At 36.6% G+C, this 26,629-nt stretch overlaps 1 protein-coding gene across 1 annotated transcript in view; it reads right to left on the reverse strand.

Annotated features, from left to right (window-relative positions):
• The window catches only part of LOC149794247 (uncharacterized), an 87,825-nt gene extending 64,688 nt beyond the window's left edge, over window positions 1-23,137 (reverse strand). Inside the window, exons 1-3 of the mRNA XM_089968375.1 lie at window positions 22,728-23,137; window positions 9,870-10,051; window positions 4,661-4,850 (exon numbers count right to left, since the gene is read on the reverse strand). Coding sequence (XP_089824501.1) covers window positions 4,661-4,850; window positions 9,870-10,051; window positions 22,728-22,755 — 400 coding nt within the window. The 5' untranslated portion in view covers window positions 22,756-23,137. The remainder of the gene's footprint in view (window positions 1-4,660; window positions 4,851-9,869; window positions 10,052-22,727) is intronic.
• Between the last annotated feature and the right edge of the window lie 3,492 nt (window positions 23,138-26,629).

A 26,629-nucleotide genomic window follows, 5' to 3' on the forward strand; every position in this document is an offset into this window, starting at 1 on the left:
TCATGTCGCATAAGGGTCTTCTTCCTCATAAACTATGATAACCCGTCTGCAGTCACTAGAGGCAAATGACAGCAAATCTATGCATTAAAGTGAAAGAAACATTGAGGCGGAATATGTGGAAAGAATGTTTGGATACCCAAGGTATGGTTTTATGCTAAGATATTAAGAAGAAATAAAGAGTAAAAACAATACAGTTGTTCCGAATGAGTGAAGATTTTATTTGTCCGATGTGATTTCTGATACAGAATTAAAGGCCATGTAAGCAGACCAAAACACTGAAATGTAACTTGACCAAGATAAGGATTTTAGCACATCGTCTGTTCTCGTCATGGCGCCGCTTTCCTATCTCAATAATTCATTTCAGCACTTTTACACATTCTGTTCTAACTTTGCATAATTTATTTCTTCCAGAACAACTGAGTTATTTGTGATTACCATTAAACTGCCAATTTCATTCTTCAAATTTTCATTCAATTTCATGTTCATTTGAAATCAAATTGAATGTTACCTCTGTTAAATATTCGTGTCTTTTTTGTTAAACCCTCTTCGATGACTTTCACTGATAGGTTGATTGACGTATTTACGCTGTATGAAAGTTTCAGCAGTTTTGTGAACAAAGTTTGCATCATATGTTTATTTTATTTCATGTTACTTTCTCGGTTTCTTTCTCAATTTTGTATATTTCATCAAGTTGTTGGTTCATTTAGTCCTATAAAACCATCACAACCATATTTGTAGAATGGTGCTTGGTAAACTTTTCAATTCTTGAATAGAAACGTCAAAAAGCTGTGTTGAGTGCTTGCCATTAACTTGCTATTAGGTTTCCTTTGAATACTGAAGTCAGAGTTTGTTCTCTTCGCCTGTCATGCGGACGACATATTCCTGCTGACATGAATTCGTATGAATAAACATGGCCATTAGATCGCGGTCAACCGGTGGTATTGTGGACATCTTATCATGTCAATGAATGCAATTGCAATGTTAAGAGAATCTATGTTGGGCTTTGTACCGAGACAAGGAAATCCCATTGAAAGGGTTACATTATTTGTCTCCCCACAAGAGTCTGCTTGTCGCTGGGATTTCATTGTCTTGTCTTAGTACAAACACCGACAAAGATTATGTTTCTTATTCATTTTTTCCCCATTTAAATTAAAATAACCTTGCACTTTTGCACTATAGTTAGCAGATTCAGAATATAGTATATAGTATTCATCAGTTAGTTTTATTGCCTCTCACTCTGTATTAATAACATCAGGTTTTGTACTCTTTTATGAAATCAGAATAATTATCAAGCAGAATCTAGCTATATATGCTGCTGTTAAAAAGAAACAAAAAAAAAAAAAACTCAAGAAAAAGTTATAATTGTTACCTGTTGCAAGTGTTACATTATGAGCGTCTCGAGACACGTGCTTTTATTTTTGTAAACACACATTAATGTGATTGTGTTAATGAGGGCAATGGGGTGCCCAGTCGACTCTAAGGACACAAATTATATGCATGAGAAAATCGAAACATAAAATTATTTGAAGCTATTACTGTATTATCATATCTAATCGATAAATGTCATGTGAAAATAGTAATAAGTAATTAATATCTTTTATACCATTAACTTTTAACTTTCATCATTTCTAATTTGGAAAACGTTTTATGATAGCGGTATGATAAGGTATACAGTTCGGCCTGATTACATGAGTAATGACTGTGGGAAGATATCGAATCCATTGTATTCTTGGAAATTTATATTTTCTGCCCTGGAAATATGGCAAGTGTTGCTATTACTTGACACAGTGATACGCTACATGGAAATCATGGTATGGAATAGCGCGTGGACGGATGAATGAACCAGTCTTATTGGCAAGCGCAGGAATTTGCATTTGTTAGCAATGTTTGATTCGACTAGGGTCGGTTTGATTGTTTGACAAAGTTTGAAGAACGCAGGTCAGACATAACAAATTTCTGGTTGTTGCCGGCTTGCGGATTATAATTTGTTTCACACAGTTCCACAGATTCTATCTTATCTGTAGCTCAGTACATTTTCAGGTTAGCGTCATTAAATCTAGCTAAAGTACCTAATTCGTTTCACGCGATGTATTTAAAACTAATGAGTTACTTTTATCTACTTTTAATGACGCTGACCTGAAAATTTACCAGGTTCAAGATAGGATAACATTCGCCATGCTGTGTGTAGTTAACAGCACAATACTAAATAACTCAACTTCGTGTGCGTGTGTGTTTGTCTCTCTCAAAATGTTTTGTATGGTGTGTTATAAAAGTTGGAGAGACCTTAAGTTGCTTGAATTTCTTTTTGTTATATATCTGTTGTTGTTTTATTTTATAACAACTTCGTCAGACACAGAAGAACACAACTGAGGTTTCTTCTCTTTAAAAGTTTCTAGCGCGTGGACACCATAATTAACACGACCTCACTGAGACAACCAGACTGAGATACGAAAAGTAAGGTTTGCAAAACAGCTAAATTTCTCTGTCACATGGGTGAGAAAATATAATCTAGCTGAGTATAATCTTATCATCTCATTGAATGTGATGTAATGTAATCTATATGTAAGATAATTTAGTTGAGTATATTTTAATCATATCAGTGACTGTAATACAGTGCGTTATTATATGCTCATTATTTCCCCCGTTAACTTTACATTGTCAGAATCGTTCAATATTCCCCGATACTGAACGCGCGCGACAATACACATATAGCATTCACATGAATGAAGGAACTACTTTCTATTGTAAATAAACAATGACGCAGACACCAGCACTTTTGATTTGTAAACAAATCATATACATTCGCGTAAGAGGCTCTTTACGTTGTGGTTGTTTAAATTTGTTTCTGAATGAACTAAAACACGTTTCGTGGACTGCATAAAAAACCCAGCTGTTTTGGCACATTCCGCGTTGATACAATATTACGGATTTAGGCTAGCTACATTATATAAAAAACGGAAGATTATGTCCATACAAATAACATACAAGTGACAAAGCATATACTGTCTTCTTTATCTTGTGATAAGAATGGCAAAATAAATTATACTTACAGTTTTACATCCTGAATTTCCTCAAAATGTTTATTCTTAATTCTGCAAATCCGAATTACATGAGCCATGTCATAGATTTTCAATCTGGATTAGACATTTCGAAAGTGTGTTGTAATTTCGATGATATGTGCAATTACACCCTCCTTACTGCACTCAAAATGAAATACACATTAAATTCCATAGCGTCTTTTTGAAAATTGCAATTGAAAGACTTCATATTTTTCCCACGTTATGATTTCAAACATTCAATGACAGAAACAGAAACACATCTGCAGACGTAAACAAGCTTCTCTCGCGCCACTTCAATCCGAATTATTTCATGTATAATTTGCACAGATGAATCCAGTCCAAAATCACAAACTTTCTTCGAATCGAAACAAAATACCAAACTATATTCACTCCAGATCAAATGGAAAAGTCGTGGCAATGCGCATTCATTCACAAGATGACTGTAAAATTTCAATTTTAACTAGACACGCCATTTTCTTTCGAAAGTTATATTGACCGCGCGACTAAGTTCAAATTTATCTGGGCGGAGCTATGTGCGCATTAATAATGATGTCATTTTGTAATGTCAAATCTGCGCTTGTGTATTTAGTTTGGAATATGGCATTCATTCATTTACGTTGTTTCTTGTAGTGTATTTTGTTTATATAATTAAACCTTAGGTAGAATAAACAAAATGAGCATATAATAAAAAGGTTACTGCATTTGTATGGGAAAATATGAACTCTTTTTGTCGGAAGTATATACTGCACTCACAAGTTCCTGCAGTATTCATTCCGAAAACTCGTTCATATTTTCCCATACAAATGCAGTAACCTATAAATATAATCTAGCTGAGTATCATCTTATCAGCTCATTGAATGAAATACAATGTAATATAATCTTGCTGAGCATAATTGTATGATACCATTGAATGTAATGCAGTGTAATATAATCTTGCTGACTATAATTGTATGATACCATTGAATGTAATGCAGTGCAATATAATCTAGCTGAGTATAATTGTATGATACCATTGAATGTAATGCAGTGTAATATAATCTTGCTAAGTATAATTGTATGATACCATTGAATATAATGCAGTGCAATATAATCTAGCTGAGTATAATTGTATGATACCATTGAATGTAATGCAGTGCAATATAATCTAGCTGAGTATAATTGTATGATACCATTGAATGTAATGCAGTGTAATATAATCTAGCTGAGTATAATTGTATAATATCATAGAATGTAATGCGGTGCAATATAATCGTGCTGAGTATAATTGTATGATACCATTGAATGTAATGCAGTGTAATATAATCTAGCTGAGTATAATTGTATGATACCATTGAATGTAATGCAGTGCAATATAATCTTGCTGAGTATAATTGTATGATACCATTGAATGTAATGCAGTGCAATATAATCTAGCTGAGTATAATTGTATGATACCATTGAATGTAATGCAGTGCAATATAATCTAGCTGAGTATAATTGTATGATACCATTGAATGTAATGCAGTGCAATATAATCTAGCTGGGTATAATTGCATGATATCATTGAATGTAATGCAGTGCAATATAATCTTGCTGCAACGTTAATAAGCATATCTTCTTACCAATAATTGCTACGTTCACATAATCATTTTGGTTCTCTGCGTTTGCGCTTACTGCACATTCATACAGCCCCTCGTCCAGGAAATTCATATCCTTCTTTATTAAAGTAGAGCTTCTGGGTCTATTTTGAATGGTCACTTTGGCATCGTTTTTCAGTTCAATCTGCTGATTCATTATTGGAGTAAAATACCACTAAAACAATAAACGGAACACATATTTTGACATAACACTATACACAGAAATTCGTAAGTAGCCAGTATACAAGTGTTAAATGCTAAAAAGAAATTCTTACGAAAAACTTTCTGGAGTATTTTATAGGTGTTTTTAAGGTTTTATTTAAATTATAGGCCTTTTAGTATATCAGATATGCATTTCCTTACAGCTCTCGTCTCGTACCAGACATGTATTTTTATTCAGTACTTGAATATTTTAGCATACCTATTTTGTTATTTATGGACCAATACATTAATAAAATGAAGAATTCGTGTCATATCTTATGAATTCAACACCAGTCATATCTTCCTACATTTGATTTTAATAGAAATGATCAATTTTACACAAATTTTGAACCGGCAGATTTAGTTTCAAATTATTACTTTACCTTTCGTTACACACAGTTACAGAAAAAAAATGGATATTAAATATCAATAGTATTATTCATTCATATCTTGTCGAATTCTGAGAGTCATCTGTTCATCATGACGACTACATAAGATCCAGAGGAAGAGGTAAAATATCATCGAACAGCGATGAAAAACATTTCATTCAGTTAGAATTTCGCAGTTAATAACTTTATAAAAGACATAAAACAAATAAAAATGGAAAACCAGGCTGTTAATAGATTTTATATTCATGAGACAATCTGTTGAACAACTGGATAAAATGTACTTGATGAAACGTTCGATTAATTTGAAATCGAAATAGTCGAGGAAAGGTATTTCCCCATATCAATACATTTAGAGTTTTGAAAGGTTCATCAAAAGAGTTCAGCTACCAAATGAAAAGCTTTTTTCGAAGGTGAATGATTAAAACAGACCAAATGATGTCACCAAATTGTCCGTAATGTCACTGGACATTTGAAACTCCAGATACGTGCAGATCTGCATGACTATCGTGTGAAAACATACCTTAACGGTATGTGAATTTTACGCAGAATTATCAAGGACTCTTAGATAAGAATGATACATGTTTATAAATAGCATTTGTTGAATTATAACGTTTGACCGATATGATATGTTGCAGTTGGTCAAGAGCGGAACACAAAGTGGAAATGCATGATTTCGAACAGAAATGTGAAAGCAAGTCACGAAAATTAGTCAAAGATGGCAAGATAAGAAATGATTTCAAGTACGAAAGCTCAAGGTTAAGGTCATTCAGTATGTCCTAAAATACTAAAAACCTTCATAAATATGACATGGTAAGTAAGAAAGTTCAAGGATACGGTCACTTAGTATTTACCAAGAAACTAACAACCTCAATAAATTTGCCATGAGCAAATATATGCCACAAAGAAAGAAAAAAACGACGGACAAGCGATATTGACTATATGTATGTACTATCGTCAAACGGCACCTCATCACAATATTGGCTGAATGGTGAAGATCTAAAGCAAATTACATAAACTTTATTCCCTAACATTAAATCGAACATTTGTTCAGGTGGTACATCTTCATAAGTGGGTAGATAAATTTATTCGAACAACTATAATTCTGGCTGCATTTCAGATTTGGATTTGGATATTTCTTTGCACTTTTTGACCATTCTGACAATTATACATTCGCTCCATATAATTAATTCCAGACGAAAATGATTTATTTGAGCACCAGAAGAAGATATATGATCACAAGGGTATAAGAACAGTAGTATCAAACCTATAATATACATTTTAAATGTCATAAACTTTATAAATAAGCAGCGTTACGTGCAATTTGGTTTAAAAGAATACGGAGCTGTCTAAATATAAGAACAGTTAAAGTCTTAAACTAAACTAAACACAAATTTGAGATAAACGCTTTTGAGAGAAATTTCCAATTGATGAACAACACTGTATTCGGTTAATAGATCGAGAACAGTTAAAATATATAAAGATGAAAGACAGAACGTTAACGTGTCAGAAAGGTCTATCATTGTAAGTAGAACAATTACAGACGACGACATAATGTTATTAAGTCTTAAAAACAAGACAATCAAAGCCGAAGTAGGCTCAAAAGCATTTATGGATGTAAAATTAGACCACTCACAGCTGCTATTGATTGCTTATGCACTCGTGTGGACACAGAAGACGTTTACAATGACATGAAAGAAAACATCTAGTTTATGGCACAGACCAAATCTCGCAAAATCACTTAACCGAAACGTTCCTGAAACCGAAACTTTTTTCTGGTCATAATTTAGTATTCATTAACTGAATCTATTGGAATCTAAAAGGTTAATGGCACTGTAATACTTGCACGATACAAATGAAAATGGACAGCTTTCTCTGTCAGACTGCCCCGGTGCATAGTGGTTAGAGCGTCCCTTTCGGAAGCGGGAGGTCGTGGGTTCGATCCTCGGTCGAGTCATAGCAAAGACTTACAAAAATGGTACAAACAGTTGCCTCGCCAGGCGCTAAGCATTAAAAGGTTAGTGTTAGAACTGGTCGGCCTGGTGTCAGGATAATGTGACTGGGTGGGACATCATGCTATATGTCTGCGGCATGATGCCGCAGTGCTAGACATTACTATAAACTGCCACAGTGCAGATATCATAGCGATATGACTGACAAATTGTTACTGTTACGTTAAAAATCTTCAACACACACACACACACACTTCCTTTGTCAGTGTTGTGTTTAATACCTGCTTTTTATCGTATCTTTCTAAAATGTATCATCCTCAATGTATTGTTGAATCCTGCACCGTTTAAAACCAACTTGCTTAAATACCCATTGCAATGATGCCTATTTCCACGTTATCATAATTAGATATACTCTGTATCATAATTTTATATACTCTGTACCATAATTAGATATACTCTTTATATCTGCATCTGTTCTGAAACATTGGATTATTGGAGTTTAATGTTGTTCTTTTTCTGAGTTAATCTTGGTTTAAATTTCAGTTGCGGTATCACAAAGCAAATAATTTAAATGGACGTTATATAAACTGTGTGAGTCGGCAACTGACAGCTTATACAACGATAAACTGAAACAAACCCAACATTAAATTCTTATAACTGCAGTTGTTTTAAATAAATTTTCCTATCAGTATCAAAGCCTTATTTAAGCGTACGATTTCTTGTTGAATTGTTTATAGAACAGGGGATTCTCCATCAATAACGTAATAGCTACTTCAACATCAAGCAAGAAATTCCACGAACGGTAGGCGATCTAATGTTTCGAATATTTCACAGCATAACCTTAATATTTTAGTTAACTGGCACATGTATTGTGAGTAGAAGTTCAATACTCAAATCAAGGAATATTTTGCCTTTTTATCATACAAATGACTTGGATTTGATGCTTTTTGTGCGTTCATTGTGACGTGGCCAATTCATTATTGTACAGACTTGTGAGTAACCAATTTTCACTTCTTGAAGTATATTGTCGTGTCCATTAAGATATTAGGCTATCTACAGAGGCTAATTGCAAATAAAATTAGGACTATCAATAAATGGTTATTGTTATGGCGGTCCAATAGTCAAACAATGCAAGACATCGACCATGACAGTTATGACGGGAGAGGGGAGGAATCTATCTACATCGTAACTATCGGCGTATGCTATTTTTTGAACCCCCGTCTCTTAAATTCATATATCAATTTACCTATATTGTTAAATTCAATTGTAACGTGCCGCAGTCAAAAGCACATTCGCTGCACATCACAGCACTTAGCCCCAGCGTTCTTCTTGGTATATGCTGAGTTTCCCAGTCTGTTTTGTTTTCTATTTTCAAATGTAGTAACCGAAAAAAATATTAATTTTCAGACCAAAATGCAAAGATTTCGTATTCGATCCTGTGAAAATCAGTTTGTTCACATTTCAAATGTGATATAAAAAATATATGTAGCATGATGTCCCACCGAGTCACATTATCCTGACACTAGGCCGACCAGTCGTAACAATAACCGCTTAATGCTGAGCGCCATTTTTACAAGTCTTTGGTGTGACTCGGTCGGGGATCGAACCCTTGACCTCCCGCACTCGAGGCGGACGCTCTAACCACTAGACCACCGGAGCGGTACTACTTTGCACATAGTTCTATTTATAGAAGTTAGTATGAAGTAATTCTCGCACAGTTTACACAAAAATAAACCCATCTCGGCCTGATCATGTCGTATGGTTTAATCAATGGAAATCTTCGCTACATTTACCAACTAACGCAACTGCGCATATTTTTTGTTACATATCAACAAATAAATACTGTCATTCTCTTAAAAGCCGTTCTTGAACTTGATAACATTTTACAAGACATTTTACTATCCAAACAAAGGCGATTTAGCCCTATAGACTGACTGACATTAAACTCGTTAAATATTTCTATCACATATCCCTTTAGCACAAAGTAACTTATATATTGTCATTATTTATCATATGGTAATTTCAACTTGTCATTTTGTGTATGCTACTGCGCTGTTGCCGTTTCGTTCCGTTGTACTCCGGTCAAGACTTAGCAACTGCACTAATTGTTGTTATAGCCTGGCTGGTCAAGCGATTTTTAATTTTTGAAATAATATCGTCAAGTCTGACCAGTCTTATAATGTTTTAATTTTGGAAACAATCCCATGACGTTTGACTGGTCTTGTAAATATTAAAATAATAATGATATTGAACACTGTTTGGGGAATCGTTGCGAGCCATTAAATCTATATTTATTAATGACAAAAGTGGACGCGGACCATATTATAGTTGTAATTAACAGTGCTAATTCAATAATGTATTAATTACTTTAGAATTCTCAACATGTTTACTACTTCCCACTCTTTCGAATCAATCGAAATGAGTTAAATAAATAATTTTACGAATATAATGCAAGCCAAGGTGATGGTTTGATAGAGACTGGAACACGCGGCAAACAGATATCAGTTTCAGTATTATGACAGCGTCAGACATTGCTGATAAATCTAGACTTAATCTGAAATGATGCTAATAAGAGGCAATAAGTCATGAGCCATATGAATCGAAGTCAACCGCATTTGGTTTCGACGATATTTAACTATTTGTAGTGTAAATTACCTTGATTGGAGGGGCATTTGAAGGAAAGTCGCTGCCTTCACAAACTAACATTAAATCATTATGGAGTATTATGTCCAAGGTCTCATCAACGTCTTTTAGCTCAACACTGGGAGCAGATCTGCGGACCATTTGACCATGTACGGTCAGGAACATCATAAGAAAGTGAGATGCGGCCATTATAACTGAAAAAAAAAATGAAATACTGTCATGTTCGAAATTTGCCACTTGTAAAAAAACGTAGGTAAATATGCTAATACTTAATCTATCGTACATAAAAACGTATAGGTCTGCATGAACATAGCTCATTTCGTTTCCACTTGTTTCAATTATCAACCCGTTTTCTTTCTCTATGGTGGTGCGCAAAAGGAAAATGTTAGTCATGAAAGGCTCCTAACTACATGCAAATATTAATGTGGAAAAATTGCACTTCGCGAGATGGGGTGAGAAAAAGATATCAAATGGGCTACAACTTTGTACGAAAGTGGGCAACCAAAGAAGATGCATAGGAAAACAGAACACATGTATAAAAGTGGTTGAGTAAGAAATTGTTTGATTGCTCAGCTATCATGTGAACAAGGAATATTATATCTGGAAAAAAAATGATCATATCTTATTTCAAGGATTGAAGATTTGTTAGAGAATGATTTTTTGGTCTTGGGCTTTGAATGTGTTGGAAGCAATAAAGTAGACCTAAGTCGGTACGGCATGATGGAGCTCTTGAAGACCGCCATGCTCGTTTCTACTTTTATTTTTGCCACTGTAAAGGTCACCGGCCATATTCTAACATTTTTCTTTTAACGCCAGATTTGTATTGCATGACTAAATGTAGTTATACTCGCACAAAAAGAATAAAAAAAATATCAAGTGCAAAGAAGAAATAATAATTTGATTACTCGAAATAAAAGTATACAACACTATTACTTCCCCTTAGCTACGATTTCCCACCTATAGAGGACGCCAACCGGTAACGACTTACAATTATGCCCAAAAGACGAAGTAAGTGCTTCTTGTTGTCAAAAACTAAAACACTACAACTATGGATAGGGAACATTTAGATGAAACGGTTGAAAACTAATTAAATGTTCAGCTTTAGATCGATGTGCGTGCACCACGCACTAAATTGTGTCACTTTCAAAACGATTCCATTGTTTCAATTTATTTTCAAAATTCACGTTAATACAGGTAAAAAGGAATCAATGCAGGCTTCCCTATGTCGGTCGACTTTTAAAAAAATAAAATAATCGGTACACTTAAAAGAATCCAAAAAAGTTGGCTTTCTTATGTCGGCCGACTTCATGAAAACAAAAGAGAAAAAAGGCACACTTGAAAGAGCCCAAAGTCAGTTTGCGGGGTTGGCTTGCTTTGTAATAAAATAACCTTTGTATTTGATATATTTGATATCGGTAAGTTTAAGCAACGAGTTTCGCTGCCAGGTTTGTTTATTCATCACCCGGGCTTCTATTTGTTTGCTATAAGTAATCATAATTGATACAAACGATCATTGATGTTTGTAATGTAAATAGTATACACAGTAATAACTTGCTTGAATGCATTTTCAAATAATGACTTTTTTTTTTGTTGCGAGATACCGTCGTATAGTTAACCTTGATATAATACAATCTTGGCCATTTTGCACCTAGTCCGATAAATCAACCCCACAAATCTGTGTTGATGCCGACGGACGATGTTGTGGGTGTGATGTCACTTGTTCATTACAATATGCAATTTTGCTGCATGCAAATCATTCTGGAACAAACCCGCGTACACTTTAGATACATACCGGTAATTGGTAACAGCCATATCAAGCGCGAAATTCAAAATGGCCACCGGACAGATGGTTGTGGTATTCCAGGTGGATTTACAAGTCACCAAACATATGATTTGCTCAGGAAATATAATCTACATGTGGCCAAAAGAACCCTTCAGCCGACGGTAGCTGCACAGCCACGAGAAATACCGGAAGGTCTATAAAATATACATCCATGTGTGCAGCCAAATTTGATTACAGATAATTGCAGCTTTTAATGAATAGGTGATATCAGCCCCTCATCCGAAAATCAATATCACCACGGGTGAAGGGTTGATTTATCGGCCTAGTTTGCACCTTATAACGTGTCGTGCGTGAATGGCAGGTGTCTTCAAGCAATCGGGTGATATTCCCGTCTTATTTGCGATTTTATTATCTAACTCAAGCGATACACACTACTGTAAGGATGCACATGCATGGATATACTTATTTTCTTTCATAAATTTTGCAGGATGAAAAAAGGAATAAATTATAACAATGCAAGATTAGTTTCTTTCATTTTATTTTCAAATAAGTGTTTTGTTTATCTATTTTATTGTACCGTGCAGGTGTGTGTGTGTGTGTGTGTGTGTGTGTGTGTGTGTGTGTGTGTCACAAATTCAACACAAAATTATTTCGTTTCTTAAGTCTTGGGACATATACCTTGATGAAAAATGTTTCACCTTAAGTTCTAGGACAGGAAAAATAATTATTGTATCGTGTCCCGATATATATATATATATATATATATATATATATATATATATATATATATATATATATATATATATATATATATATATATATATATATATGAGTGATGACAAACGTCCTAGAATAATACCTTATATTTCTTTTTTTAAAATCCTTTTGAGTTCATATTGGTTATAACAAATAATGCTAAATAATGAGTATGATCGAAGTCTACACCCTGCACGATAAAAAAGGGTTATGAATATTTTAAACAGTAAGTTTTTACATCTACAGCAACTTTAATGTACTGTAATCCTTTATTTGATATATTTTACTTAACGCTCTTTCTGTCCCTCTTCTCATATGCACTATAGAGGTTTCTACGTGATTTAGGAGGATTTAGAACTTTCCCATCCCTCACACTATTCTATTCCACAGCTTCAATCTACTTTTTGTGGTAAAAACAGGATCTTTCCGAAAAAGAAAGAACTTTTTTGTCTCATCATCACTCTTTTGGTTACATCCATATGCAACACAGTGCACCAACTTTGCTTTACAAAAGCACGATCGTCAGAAATATAAGAGATATTTACGTGGGGAAATAAAACACTTGGATTGCAAGGATGAATAGAATGGATAAATTTACGTCATACCCGCTTTTGGCACGCGGAAACTACCGATTGTTGACGGAGATTGTCGAATAATTTTTTCACTTTAAAAAGCAGATTTTTAAGTCTAATTAAACATTTTTGTGGTGTGCATACATAAAAAAATGCGTTTTTTTTAATATGACTATAATAATATCACACGTTTGTACAATATAGGTGGCCAGTGACCTTTAAGGCACCCTACTTTACTATACTCTTGCTATACGGTAGCTACGACCTTGACTACACTAATAACTTAACATTGCCAACATTCACTGTTTGAATATTTCCGAAAATAGGCGAAACAAGTTCATAATCCTCTTTGCGAGTTGTATTACGGACGGCTAGTGACATGTCTCAGGGACGGACGGTAATGATATGTCTCAGGGACGGACGGTCAATGATATCTACGTCAGTTTCGTTATGTGTTGAATGATACCAGAGAACAGCTGCGGTGGCCTAGTGGTTAGAGCGTCCGATTCGGAAGGTCGTGGGTTCGATCCCCACCGAGTCATACCAAAGACTTACAAAAATGGTACTAACAGCTGCCTCGCTTGGCGCTCAGCATTAAGAGGTTAGTGTTAGGACTGGTCGGCCTGGTATCAGAATAATGTGACTGGGTGGGACATCATGCTACATGTCTGCAGCATGATGCCCCAGTGCTAGACATCACTATAAACTGCCACGCTGCAGACATCGTAGCGATATGACTGAAAAATTGTTAAAGCTACGTTAAAAATCCTAATCACTCACAAATGATACCACATTATATTTAACTATCATTGAGCTATGGTAATAGCTAGCAAATGTCTTTTTGATAGGGTATATATGTATGCAGTACTTTTCTTTTCGGCGCCTCAGAAAAAAGTAGCTATGTATTACCAACTAAAGGTCAAGTTCGAACAAATGCTAAAATGAATGTGTGAAGAAATATAGAAATATATACCATTTCCAGGACTTGTAAAATTAAGTACAACAAGCAAGGTAAAATATACAACGTACAGATATTTTGCAAAATGTATATGAAATAATATATAAAGGAAGCACATGCAAAACCCTTGAAAGTGATTAAAATATTTTGCATAAACCGCATTCTCTTTAAATTCTAAGATTTTCTGGTGGGACATTCTCAAGGTTCTTTATTTCCAAACATTTCACGTCAACATACTTCTGTCGCAGTGTGGAACTAGACAAGGATGTCCTCCAGTTTCGGTGAACACTGGTATGGCATGCATTGTGATCGCTGTTCACCCTTCAGGAGGTTTGCACGAATCACTTATGTTAGACACTCGATCGGCACAATACCACCTCTCTAATTTGTTCTATACGGGTGATAGTACTCTCCAATACTGAATTTAATGTTCTTAAGCTTGTGAAGATTTTATTTTGTCCAGTATGGCGAACATGTCGATTTATACAATATTTGAAGTCAGTATAGAGAATCTTCCACTCGAAAACGGGTGACTGTGGGATAACTTTCGTTGCTTTATTGACCCTTTTAATACCTCTTATGGCAATGTGGCAGGCAGCCACTAATACAAAATACTTTTCGCAGAATATCATTATTCTACAATATATCTGGGATATTAACGTCTTACCAGATTTAAGATTCTGCAAGGCTTTCAGTGTGGAAATATATGTTTCTTTTTAGAGGTTTCAACGTAGTTGAAAGCATTGTTGTTGTTCTTGTGGACTTAACGCCATTTTCAACACATGAGAGGCCATACATGGCGGCCAGTATATCTGGTGGAGGAAGAACCCGGTTAACATTGGCCGAGCCCTAGACTCGAACTCAATCATAAAGCAGTTAGATGTCAGTGGTCCATAAAGGCGAGCGCCCTACGCAGCTGGGCCATCAGCTCAAAGCTCTGAACATGGCTGTAATTTCGGCACCACTAGCTGAGGCGTTATACGGTAATTGGCTGACACTCGAACACGCGGACAGAGTTGAGATCGCCGTGATCTGTATAGCTGGGCGCCTTAGAGCATTCGGTAACCTGAGGCTCCAAACTGGTAAAGGTAACAAATGCAAAAGCCGTAAAACGTGATAGAAATTTGTTGTATATACAGCCTTCCCTTCCAATGTCCAGAATTGTTTGGTATGTTACGCCTTTGTACAATTTCTTAAGTGGTTAACTTCAAAATACAAGGAGAAAATCACACTCGACAAGAATGTACTTCACTGGCAGGCTATCTACTCCGGTCGATGATCACCATACAGTAGGCATTTACGAGTCGGGTATGTGTGTTCGATACGCGAGACCGTGGATATCAATCGCCAATAGGAGGCTTTGATTCTTAAGTTTGTTTATGGATTTTTTTATGGGAGGGTGCATCAAGGCACTGACCAGAGAGTGCTTTGCTGTTTTCTTCATTATTTGCACTAATCGAGAGTCAGACTCCCACGCATGTCAAGTGGAAATCGTAGTGGGAGAGCAAACACGGTTTTCCACTCGCAGGAATATTATCAATGAGACTATTCGAACCACATCGACGACATTCCGGGGAAAAAAAATGTTGTTTGTCACAAAGGGCTTCCAGTCCATCTGGACTGAGTAGGGTTTTGACATTACAAGACCTGCAATGTCTCTGTCTACTGTTGGGAATGTCTGTGTGAAACACTGTTTTATGTGTGTGCGTGCGTGTTTTAATCTTCGACTAAAATTCAATGGTAGGCGCTGCTGCGAAAAGAAAAGTCTATGGACAGTTGGATCCTGCAGTTGTCTATTTAAGTTCCACAATAAGTCAGCCACTCGACCAGACTGCGGTTGCAGTTTTAACGCTGGGTGGTATTTCTTGATTAGAACGTCAACATATGCTGGTACTATAGATGAACCTGATGACGGGGCGGGAGGAGGTGAACACAGTTTTCTTTTGAATAAGCAAAAGATGACCGGAAGTTGGAGGCTTCTCTTGTCATCGCCTCTTGCAAAGGCTGAGATGTAGCTGGTGGGTTCGCCGCAAGTGGCGCTTAATCAGACAAGGAGTTCGTCCTAAAATGGTTACTTCTAGACCATCGCTAGACAGGTCTGTCCTTTGAGTGTCATAAACACGTGATCGAGCTAATTCCGTACCAAGTGAGTACTAGGGTACTGAGCTGGGCAGAGTGAATCAAGTGTTTTATGGTACCATAGTAGGTATCCTCCACGAAAAGAATAAAGATGTTATGATGTCATAATAGACAAAGAAATTCCCTTCTTTGACTTTAAAGATAAGCTCTACTTTTGTGTCGGCTTGATGCGATCTGATTCGAAAATGCAGATTATAATCGTATCCTCCATGACGTTGTCAAGTTCGTTAAGCTGAGACGAGTTATGTGCATATGATCAACAAGCTGAATCCCTACCTGCATCGCTCGAGACAATATCTTGGCTTGGCGCGTTTTCGATCTGGCTCGGAAATAATAGAGAGAGAAGGATGGCCGTCGAATGCATGGGGTAGCAGGGCGGTTTGCTTAGCCCAAAAGGGTTTGTTGTGTTGAATTAGCGAAAAGGCTGTGGTTGTCGCCAAAAGGGATCTCCTTGATCACTTATTGGCTGGCGAGCCCTCTGGTTTGCGATACTCATCCGAAGGGAAATTATTGACGGTGCCCTCGTCCCTCGGAATGCATTTCTGTGCTTTCCCTTTCCGTTTAGATTGCTTCCAGTGTTGAGGCCCACTGACTTCCGTCCACAAAGTACATATTTTATACGTATTCAGGGGCGCCCGCATAATTGGGGGTGGGGTGGGGCAACAGTGGTCAGCTAATACATTTTAAGGATGTAGGCTTAAACATGTTTAGATGTGAAATCGGAGGGCAGGGGATTGCTCCTATTTGCGGGAGCCCATGTATGTGTTCCCAAGTAGCAAACCCACGCATGCTAAACATGTACCGTGATAATAATCCTTGCCCTTCCAGCATTTATGTTGTTTGCATTTATTCCCTCCAATGATCTAGGTCAGGAGAAACGAAATATAGCAGTCAGTATCATGTAGCCAGCCAGGCTACCCATTGTATGAAATCGCACTGCAGACCTTAACAAAGTACTGTGGGAATTTACCTGTAAATATCGGCCCTTTTGAGTGCCAAAGCAGATAAAACAGTGAAGTTAATAACGTGGAAGTGAACGCTCTGGTTATAACTTATCAAGAAACCTGTGCAGTAAGCAATACTTTGGATGCATATATGACGGGTCATTTTTAATACCTATGATATGGACATTATGACAATAAATTATCCAAAAATCAAGTTAACTATATGTCTGACCGAGGCAGATTTTATGCAGATATCTGCTTGCAGCGTCGACTAAATTTTACGAGGAAAACGTTCAAAACCAATTAGTTTTCTGCATTTCCATTATCTGAGCAACCGGATAAAAGCTATTCATTTTTACGCGTGGGGCCCCCCTGTGAACACAGCATTTGAAATAAAAACTTTTAAACAAGCTTTATATGATACTGATTCAAAAAATTTCTTCCATCGCATTAAAATTACTTTCTCTCTAAAGATATAGTGGTCTAAATAGCTCACCGTTAGATTTCACTGCCGTCTCACCTCTATCTGCGTGGGTTCGAGGCTCGGCTCGGCCATTGGGGGTACGTGAGAACGCTTGCCAGTAGATTATCGTGTGTCGGTGGTTCATTCCGTGTTTTCCTGGGTTCTTCCACCATCATATATACAAGCCGCCACGTATAGCCTATCTTGTGCTGAAAAATGGCGCTATACCCTACAACAACAACAACATATTACAAATCAGTCCAATCGGCATATGGCCTATGAGTATGAAAAAGTTGCAATTCTACAATACATTATAGATAGAAATTTTTTCCTCTTGTTCTGTAGTTGAATACCAATAATCTTAAATCGGGTTTTCAAGAGAGAGAGAGAGAGAGAGAGAGAGAGAGAGAGACCCGAACGGTAATAGTAACTTAAGTATGCACGACAGTTGGCACTTATCCCAAGGGAAGATCGCTCTGTCTGACTGCCACCTATGTGAACAGATAAATGTTTAGCTTCCATAACTAAAACTGTTTGACTGTTTGGGTTGGATTTGAGAGGTAGCGGTAGAGGTCCTAAATATTATGGTAGAGTAACGTATTTGAGGAAAGAATCTGACGGAACCAAAAGCAACAGGACTGACAGGACTGGATGAAATCTCACCCCAAATACTCAAAAGATCAACCTGAGTTGCTACCAGTTCTGGTCTAGTAGTACTGCATCAGGGATCTTTCCAACTAATATGAAATTAGCTAAATTGTCTGTGTCTGTGTGCGTGTGTATTTTAACGTAGCTTTAACAATTCGAGCCATATCGCTACGATGTCTGCAGTGTTGCAGTTTATAGTGATGTCTAACACTGGGGCATCATACTATAGACATATAGCATGATGTCCCACCCAGTCACATTATCCTGACACCAGGCCGACCAGTCCTAACACTAACATTATAATGCTGAGCACCAAGCGAGGCAGCTGCAAGTACCATTTTTATAAGTCTTTGGTGTGACTAGGCCCGGGTTTTGAACCCGCGATCTCCTGCATCATAGGCGGGCGTTCTAACATCTTAAGCCATCGGAATGGTCAGACTAAAATCTTCCCAGTATTTGAGGAAGGTGATCGATTGTCAGCAACAAGTATGGACCAGCGACAGATTTTACCAAGTTTATGTTAAATGTTTGAAAAGCACATTGCTCTTCATTTCCGCCAATTTAAATAAAATATATTAACTTCTACATCACTCAGCATCAGGTATTATTATTATTATTATTATTATTAGTAGTAGTAGTAGTAGTAGTCCCCTCTATCTCTTTGATACAATAACACTAAAAAAAGTTGCTTATTTTCTAGACTGAAACATGGACTGTGTGACGTGACGGGTTTTTATGCCGCCACTGTGGCAGCGGTGTTATGGTTGGGGTAGGGTGCTCCTAATATTCTATATGAATTATTATAGAAGTCCCACCCAGGCTCTATTTTGGTTGGAAGTTAAATTAGTGAAAGAGAGATGTAAAGCTCCGAGCCCCCAGTCAGCAACGCAGACGGTTAAATTATTGAACGTACAAAAAGTGGAATTCAACGAATAACAGTTTAATAATAATTCAATAGTCAAATGCTTCAAATTTCCCAAGTATTCTACTTCTGCTCGACCATGTGATAGACTGTTGCATCATTTGATTATTAGTATGAGATAGCTTTCCACCTGTCCTTGTATTCTACTCATCTGTGTATTCTACTCATCAATTACTTCTCCTCTTCCTCCCGACTTCCTCCAAATTCCTTTTCCTCCTCGACTTCTATATAGTCCTCCTCCTTCTTCACTTTCTCTTTCTCGACTCCTTTCCCTTCTCCTCCTCGACTCTCTCCACCGACTATACTTCTTGACCCCGACTGCTCTGCTAGTCTCACTTCCGTCTCCTTTCTTAGATACTCAGGACTTAACTGAAGCGGAAGTGTCCCCCAAAAAGCTTCCTTTACGAAGCTTTGTCTTTCCTAAGTTTTACCGCCAAATTACGAGTGGCTTCCTCGGAGTAACACTATATTACTCAGCAATCTTCCTAAGCGAGACTAAATTTTCGCTTGCTAATAAAAATTATAATTCGGATCGAAATTGTTATTACAGTTCGGTTGGCTGTCGCTTTGACCCGATCCAATCAAACTTAGTGGACAATGTTCTTCTCGTTGTCTGTCCACGTGGGGACGGATTTAGATCGATGTCCTTCTCGCTGTCTGTCCACGTGGCGACGGATTTAGATTCGCGTGGTCCTCTGATCTTAGGAATAAACTGTAACACATGGGTGGGAAGTTGCTCGATCTAACGCCTGTGCCGATCCAAGATGCCGTGCCTTCTCTCTGGTCGCGGTAACCTTGCGTAAGAGTTTAAATCTAGCCCGCGGCAATGTTTAGTCATCAAACCATGGCTTATAATAATACCTTAGTTTATACGCGACTTACGAACTGGGGCTGAGCAAACGTTACAGACTTTCGGTTCTTTCCCACCCTCCTCAGAATATAAATTACTAATCATCATTTTGATCTATTCGTTGTCGACAGCCATTTTCCCCACCACTGGCGTAACCAAATACATGTATAAATATCAAAATGCACTAGTATGTGAGGCGCCGTAGTGGACACAGGCTGGTCCAAAGAGAAACTTGCAGTTGAAATTTCGATTTCGTTTAACGAGATATCCACTATCACGTGTTGGATCAAACTGCATGTCCTTAAAGTTCCATTTTCTAGATCAAGATTTTAAATATTATATGTTGAATTATACAGTGGTGGTTTAAAGTTCTATTCCCTACGTCGACGTTTTACAGTGTATATTTTGAATTACACAGCGGTGGTTGAAATTTCAATATCATATGTCAAGCATCCCTAATTCACACGTCTAATGTAACTTGGATGAAAGTTCCATTTCATATGGCGAGCATTTAGATTTCATCTGTTGAATTTCACAGCAACGAGAAGCAGCCTCCGTGTTTAAAAATAACGCGTTCCGTTCACGAGAGCGACCTCTAACGAAGAAATTCACAGTAATTCTCGACCTGTGAATGGAAACTTTCACACTCTAAATACCGGAAATGTAATGGCGCATCATAATTAAATACACGAATGATATATCTTAATACTCGATATTATTTTGAATTGTTTAAGTGGACATTGTGTAATTTAACTTTTAACACTAACACATCATTTCCTCATATATAAAAAGAAACAATTCTGACAAGCACAATAAAATGTGTAATTCAACAGTTACAATCTAAAAACTCAACATACGAAATAGAACTTTCAGCACAGTCAATGTGATTCAACATGTTAAATTGAAACTCTCGACATTTGACATTTAAATTTCAACAACCGCCGTGTTAATTCGGAAGATACAATAAAAAAACTCGACATTGAAAATCGAATTTTCAACCAGCGCTATGTAATGCAACAGACGAAATCTAAATATTCAACATATGAAATGGAACTTTCAACATAAACTCTTTGAAGCAATATATAAATTAGGAAATCTCGGAGTATGATATTGAAATTTCAACCACCGCCGTGTAATTCAAACGACATTATCCATATCCTCTACATAAAAAATATAACTTTCAGCCACTACTGCTTAATTCAACAGATGCAATCTAAAATCTCGACCTATGAAATGAAACTTTAAGGACAAGCATTTTTCATACAACACGTGAAATTGGAATTCTGAACATGTGACATTAAAATTTCAACGGCAACGTTCTGAGTGGACCAGTTTTTTTCCGCTACGGCGCCTCATACTAGTAGCGAGTACCTTGATTCCTTATTGGACAATGACCTTGAATCATGATATAAGCGTAAACACCGGTAACCAAAATCGAAACCGTGCAAGAATGTTAAATGTAACGTTGGATGGGTCCATTCCTAATACAGTTTGACTTCATACGGGCGTACACATATTGCAGCGTTTACTGTTAGCACACAGAACAGACAAACATTAAGGACATGCCATCTTGCACATGAACTGTTCAAATAATGAATATATCAACATTAATCAACATGTAATCGTCTACTTTGTTTAGCACAAAAAAAATGTCAGGGTTTATTCTTCCTTCTTGGTCATTACACTATGTATTTTGGCAATATGACGTCAAGTGAGGACAGCAGTAAATACACATTTGAATTTTAACTGTTAGAAATACATAGATCACATTATTGTAATTATTGTAATTACAAACCGATACAAATATTTAAGAATGAGTATCAGGTAGTCATGAAAGTAACATTTTGGTCAGTTCAGATAAATAAAACAAGCGGAACGAGTACTGTTACCGATTTCGCAGTCCTACAGTCAACAAAAAATGGCAGCCAGACCTGACTGCACCAATCCGGCGCAATCAGCAAATATTAACAACATGCAGTAAGGGATAGTGGCAGAAAAAGAGCGAATACACATATCACAAGTGACCTTATCCACCCCCTTAGTATCGAAACCAAATTAATGTAAATATTCACATTCAGTTTTGATTTTAGTTGTAAAGTGTAAGCTGCTCGCTGTAATGTCAGTGCCGGTCATGGTTTGAATACATGACCACAATGGTGTGTACACGCGTGTACTGTCTTGCATATTTTTATAAGGATTGCTTACAAAAATAGCTTTAAAGTGTTTTGAAATTTTCTATTTTAATGAAGGCTTAGAAAATAAAAAATATAAATTGTACTATTATAATCTAGTTTAGGTATTCGATCGGTTAGAAATAATTGAAATGCGTAGTTTCTGCTGCGCCCAGGTGCAATGACCATAATGGAGTATACACCTTACTCCAAGATCCGAAATGTCTGATGACTTAGACGTATGGATATAATCAATGTAGGCAGAGGGCACACTTTTCTAATATTTATATATCATATAGAAAACAAAGTTTGACATATAGTATGAAAATCAATAATTTCGTGGCCCATGACGTATATCAATGGTTACGAGACTTCTAAGTGAAAAGAGCTAGCAGATTTGAATAATAAGTTGAAAACTTGGTTGTGTTGACACCTGGATAATTGAATTAAGAAATGTAAGAACGTATGCATGCATTTATATGGGGCAGGTAGGTAGGTTGGTAGGTGGGTAGGTGTGTATGTAAAAAATTAGGTACGTATATACGTATTTATGTCGGTATATATGTATTTGTTATTGTTGACGCATGATTATTCATGAATACGTTTAAACCACACAGAAAACTGCACACATACACATACACACTTCATGGAATAGCTTACTAACCTGTCACCTTCATTTTAGTGATCTCCATTTCTCGCCTCGGAACACAATATGTTCCGGACAAACGCAGATCGACGCTGGACAAATTTGTTTTCCTTAAAATATCTTTCCTTCTACAACTTAAATGACAGATTTAATGAATAGCCCTCACCACAAAGCACAAAAGAAGCCTTAGATTCAACTTGTATCCAATTAATGTTTCCCGAGGTCAGACTACATATTCCATTCAGATTCACAGTACGATACAAACTGGCAGTTTCCTATGAATTTTATAATTTCCTTCAAAGAAAAATGTTATTTTCTAATATTCCCATAATTAATGAGACCCATTATCGTCCTATGGGTGCGATGTTACACCTACCAGACAGTTCTAAACACAATGACCCAAATTTGTATTGAGATTTTCAGTTTGCAAAAATATGCTTTGAAATGTAATGTATAATGCATCACGTGAATCAATATGACTAAGGCTTGTGTACTCATAATACCTGGGGCGTGCTCACTGAGGCATGAAACAGGTATACAATAGAACTGTATATTTATAGATTTTTAAGTCACGAAGTTTCTTTGTTTTGTATTTTGCTCACCCTGACAAAAGGTACTTCCGTCTGGTCTATGCTATTCATTTTTCATTATTTTGTGCGTGAAAAGAATATGCGAACCAGCCTTGTATGCATGGAGTGATGCAAAGGCAGATTGTAAATCGAAACAATCTCTCATAAAATGCTTTGTAGCAAGTGTTCGTTGCAAGAAGCGCACTCCGGTGGTTCCTCACGCTTTAAAATATAAGGGTGTGTTATATAAACATAGCCAATTCTAATTCGTGCAGAAACTTATTCGTCCTTTTGCATGGTTCTGTAGGAAAGAGGCCAATCACCTAAAGAGAGTATGACAACATGGATAATTTATTACCAGAATCATTCCATGATGCCTTCCACTTACTAAATAAAGCGTTTCTTATGTCATGTTTTAAATTAGTGTATGTATAGTATTTTAAAGTTAGATGGTAGCAAAGATAACGGTAATTTGGCAGCGCGGTTTGCTCTTTCATTATCTTTAATACTGACATGTCTCAGTAACCAAAAGTATATTGTATTGTGTGCAGTACACTGCTAGGTGGTTGTTGTTGTGGCCTTTAACGCCATTTTTCAGCACACGATAGATTATACATGGCGGCCAATATTAATGGTGGAGGAAGAACCCGAGAAGAACCACCGACCCACGAGAAGCTACCGGCAAGCTTTATCACATACCCACATTGGCCGAATCCTAGACTCGAACCCACGCAGACAGAGGTGAGATGGCGGTGACCCGTAACGGAGAGCGCTTTAGACCACTCAGCCACTCGGGACCCCGTACACTGCTAGGTATGTTTGTTCCAACGTTTTGTTGCAGAGCAACTTAATTACTGATAGTGAATAGGAGAAGATTAGCAGCAGAGAGGATGAACAGACCTTTTGCTGAAACGTCATATTTGTAAAAATAAAGCTTCCCAAGAAAACGAAAATAAAAGGTAAATAATGCCAAACCGTAGCCTCTAACTTACCGTCTCTGATTAGGGTAGCTTTTTTTGTTACATTATTTTTGTGGTTAGTGTTTTTTTTAAAAGTATCCGCGTTTTGTTTACCCACCGGACGTTTTATTTAGGTCACACCCTTTCTACTGCTATAATTAAATCATTATTATATCAATAATGACACCGGGTACGGAGTCTTACACAGCTAGATTAGCTAGAGAAAGATTAGAAGCAATCAAAATTGTTTTGCCTGTTTGTGATTCTCTTAGACTTAAACTTCAAGAACGTCAAGAATCACAAGCTGAGTATGCAGAAGGTACAGACAAAATATTTAAACCTGTTACAAAGGTTACTGAAAGAGTTGCAGAAGCAACTGAAGTTCTTATCTCAGCAGTAAAACAAGCTGCTGAGCAAACTGAAAAGATATCAAAAAGAACTAAACAAACAAAAACGATTTTAAGAGATCTTCCAGCTGGAATAGCTGCTGCTCAACCCCCACCCCCCACCCCAATGGAGGAAGAAATACTTAAAGGTATTGGCAAAGTTCGTAGTGAAATCGTCGATGTAAAAAAGAATCTTGCACCTAAACCTAAAGTAAGAAGAGAAAATGTTGAATTGATTAATAAGTTTAAAGAAGGTTTTATCGAAGAACTTAAAGAAGTTAACGAGACAGATTTTTCTCGTGTTGCATTTGCTAGTCATTTTGGAAAGTCTGAAATTTTAAAACCTAAGTATGTTAAAATAAATAATGATAGTTATTTTATATGGCTATATCTTTTGTATTATGACAAACCCCAGTTTACAAGTAATGATGAAGTATATAATAAATACACTGACGACAGAAATATATTTCATTTGGAGTCACAACTTTAACAACAACAACAACCACAATCTCCCCAGCAAGAACCTTCCCATCAACTTTCTCCAACGCAGCAGCAAATAGAACGAGGAAAACAACTACGACCTCCTCAACAACAATTACCAGAACTAAATAATGTTAGAAATAAAGTTACGTCTAGAGCTATTAACCTCATCACAAATTTGCCACATGAAAAAGTAGTAACCACTTCCAGTAACGCCTGGGTATTGCTGCAGGTGGACTTGCTCAAATAGGAAAATAAGTAAAACCTAAATATGTTCTTCATTGGAATAATGATGATTGGATTAATGATTGTAATAGACCTGCAGAAGATGATGAACCGTATTTTCGTGATTTTAAATGTGATGTAGAACTTAAAAAGAGACAAAAAGAAGAAGAATTTCATGACTTATCTAGTCCAGGCGCTACTGGAAGTGGTTACTCGACCACGACAGGAGGAAGTGGTCTGTGAACTTGTCCTGACAGTGTTCTTGCCGATGTTGACCGACTAGAAATTCTGCTTGGAGGAAAACACACAGGAAATAAATTTCCAGAAATTATTAATGAATATTAGATATTTGTCGAACGTTGTTTAAAGGCGTGTTATGGATCGTAACATTTATCATTCTCTCATTAATGAAATTGTTGACTGAAAATAATTAATTAATCAGCGTGTAATTTAAAAATGATAATACACACCGCTCAACGTGGGCCTGTACTAGTTAGGGTAGTAAACACACGATTGACAACTTACAAAGCGATTTACGGAGATGAACTCGGTGATGTCATTATGGGTTTATTCAGAAGGATGGCTCTAAAAGTAATACTGATTGCAATACAATTAGGGATGAATGCTATTGAGGCTGTTCGTGATAAAGGTATTAGTGCTGTTGGTAATGTTGCCGGTAAAACATTTTCATCGATCAAAGAAACATTAGTTCGATTAGTACGAAGAAAACCACAACCAGTAAAATTACCCAGTACTGAAGTTATGCCTGCAAAATATAGTAAAATAATAAATCAAGCTGCAAATTAAAAACTAGCAGAATTGGCTGGTAATGAAATCGTTCCTACAAAGCTGACTAATGAACGTATGCCGAGAAATACAAGTTTTATTTCAGGAAGTGGACTTCTTATTAGACGAAGATATGTATAATAAGATGTTTAAGCGTATACCTGATCCAGCGATCGATATTGATACATCAATTCTTAAAGATGAATATAAACGCCATTATTAGTAATATTCTTATGACGTACGTGAACCGAATCAGCGTGGTTGAATCGAACTACAAATTCAAGATACAAGTAGATATTTCTTACCTGCTGATGCATTTATTGAAGCAGAAGGAGACCTTGTAACAGATGTCCCTCTTAATACACCATACGGAGCTAATACCATAGTTGGCTTTGTTAATAATGGTATTATGGCGTTGTTTGATAGCGCTACGTATATGATTGACGGAAGAAATATTGAAACAATTAAAACAAACGTTGTTGTTGCTACAACAGTACTTGGTCTTGCAAGATATT

Source organism: Sinohyriopsis cumingii, chromosome 8 (genome assembly GCF_028554795.1).
Source record: "Sinohyriopsis cumingii isolate HCF-2022 chromosome 8, ASM2855479v2, whole genome shotgun sequence".
NCBI classification, from domain to species: Eukaryota; Metazoa; Mollusca; class Bivalvia; order Unionida; family Unionidae; genus Sinohyriopsis; species Sinohyriopsis cumingii.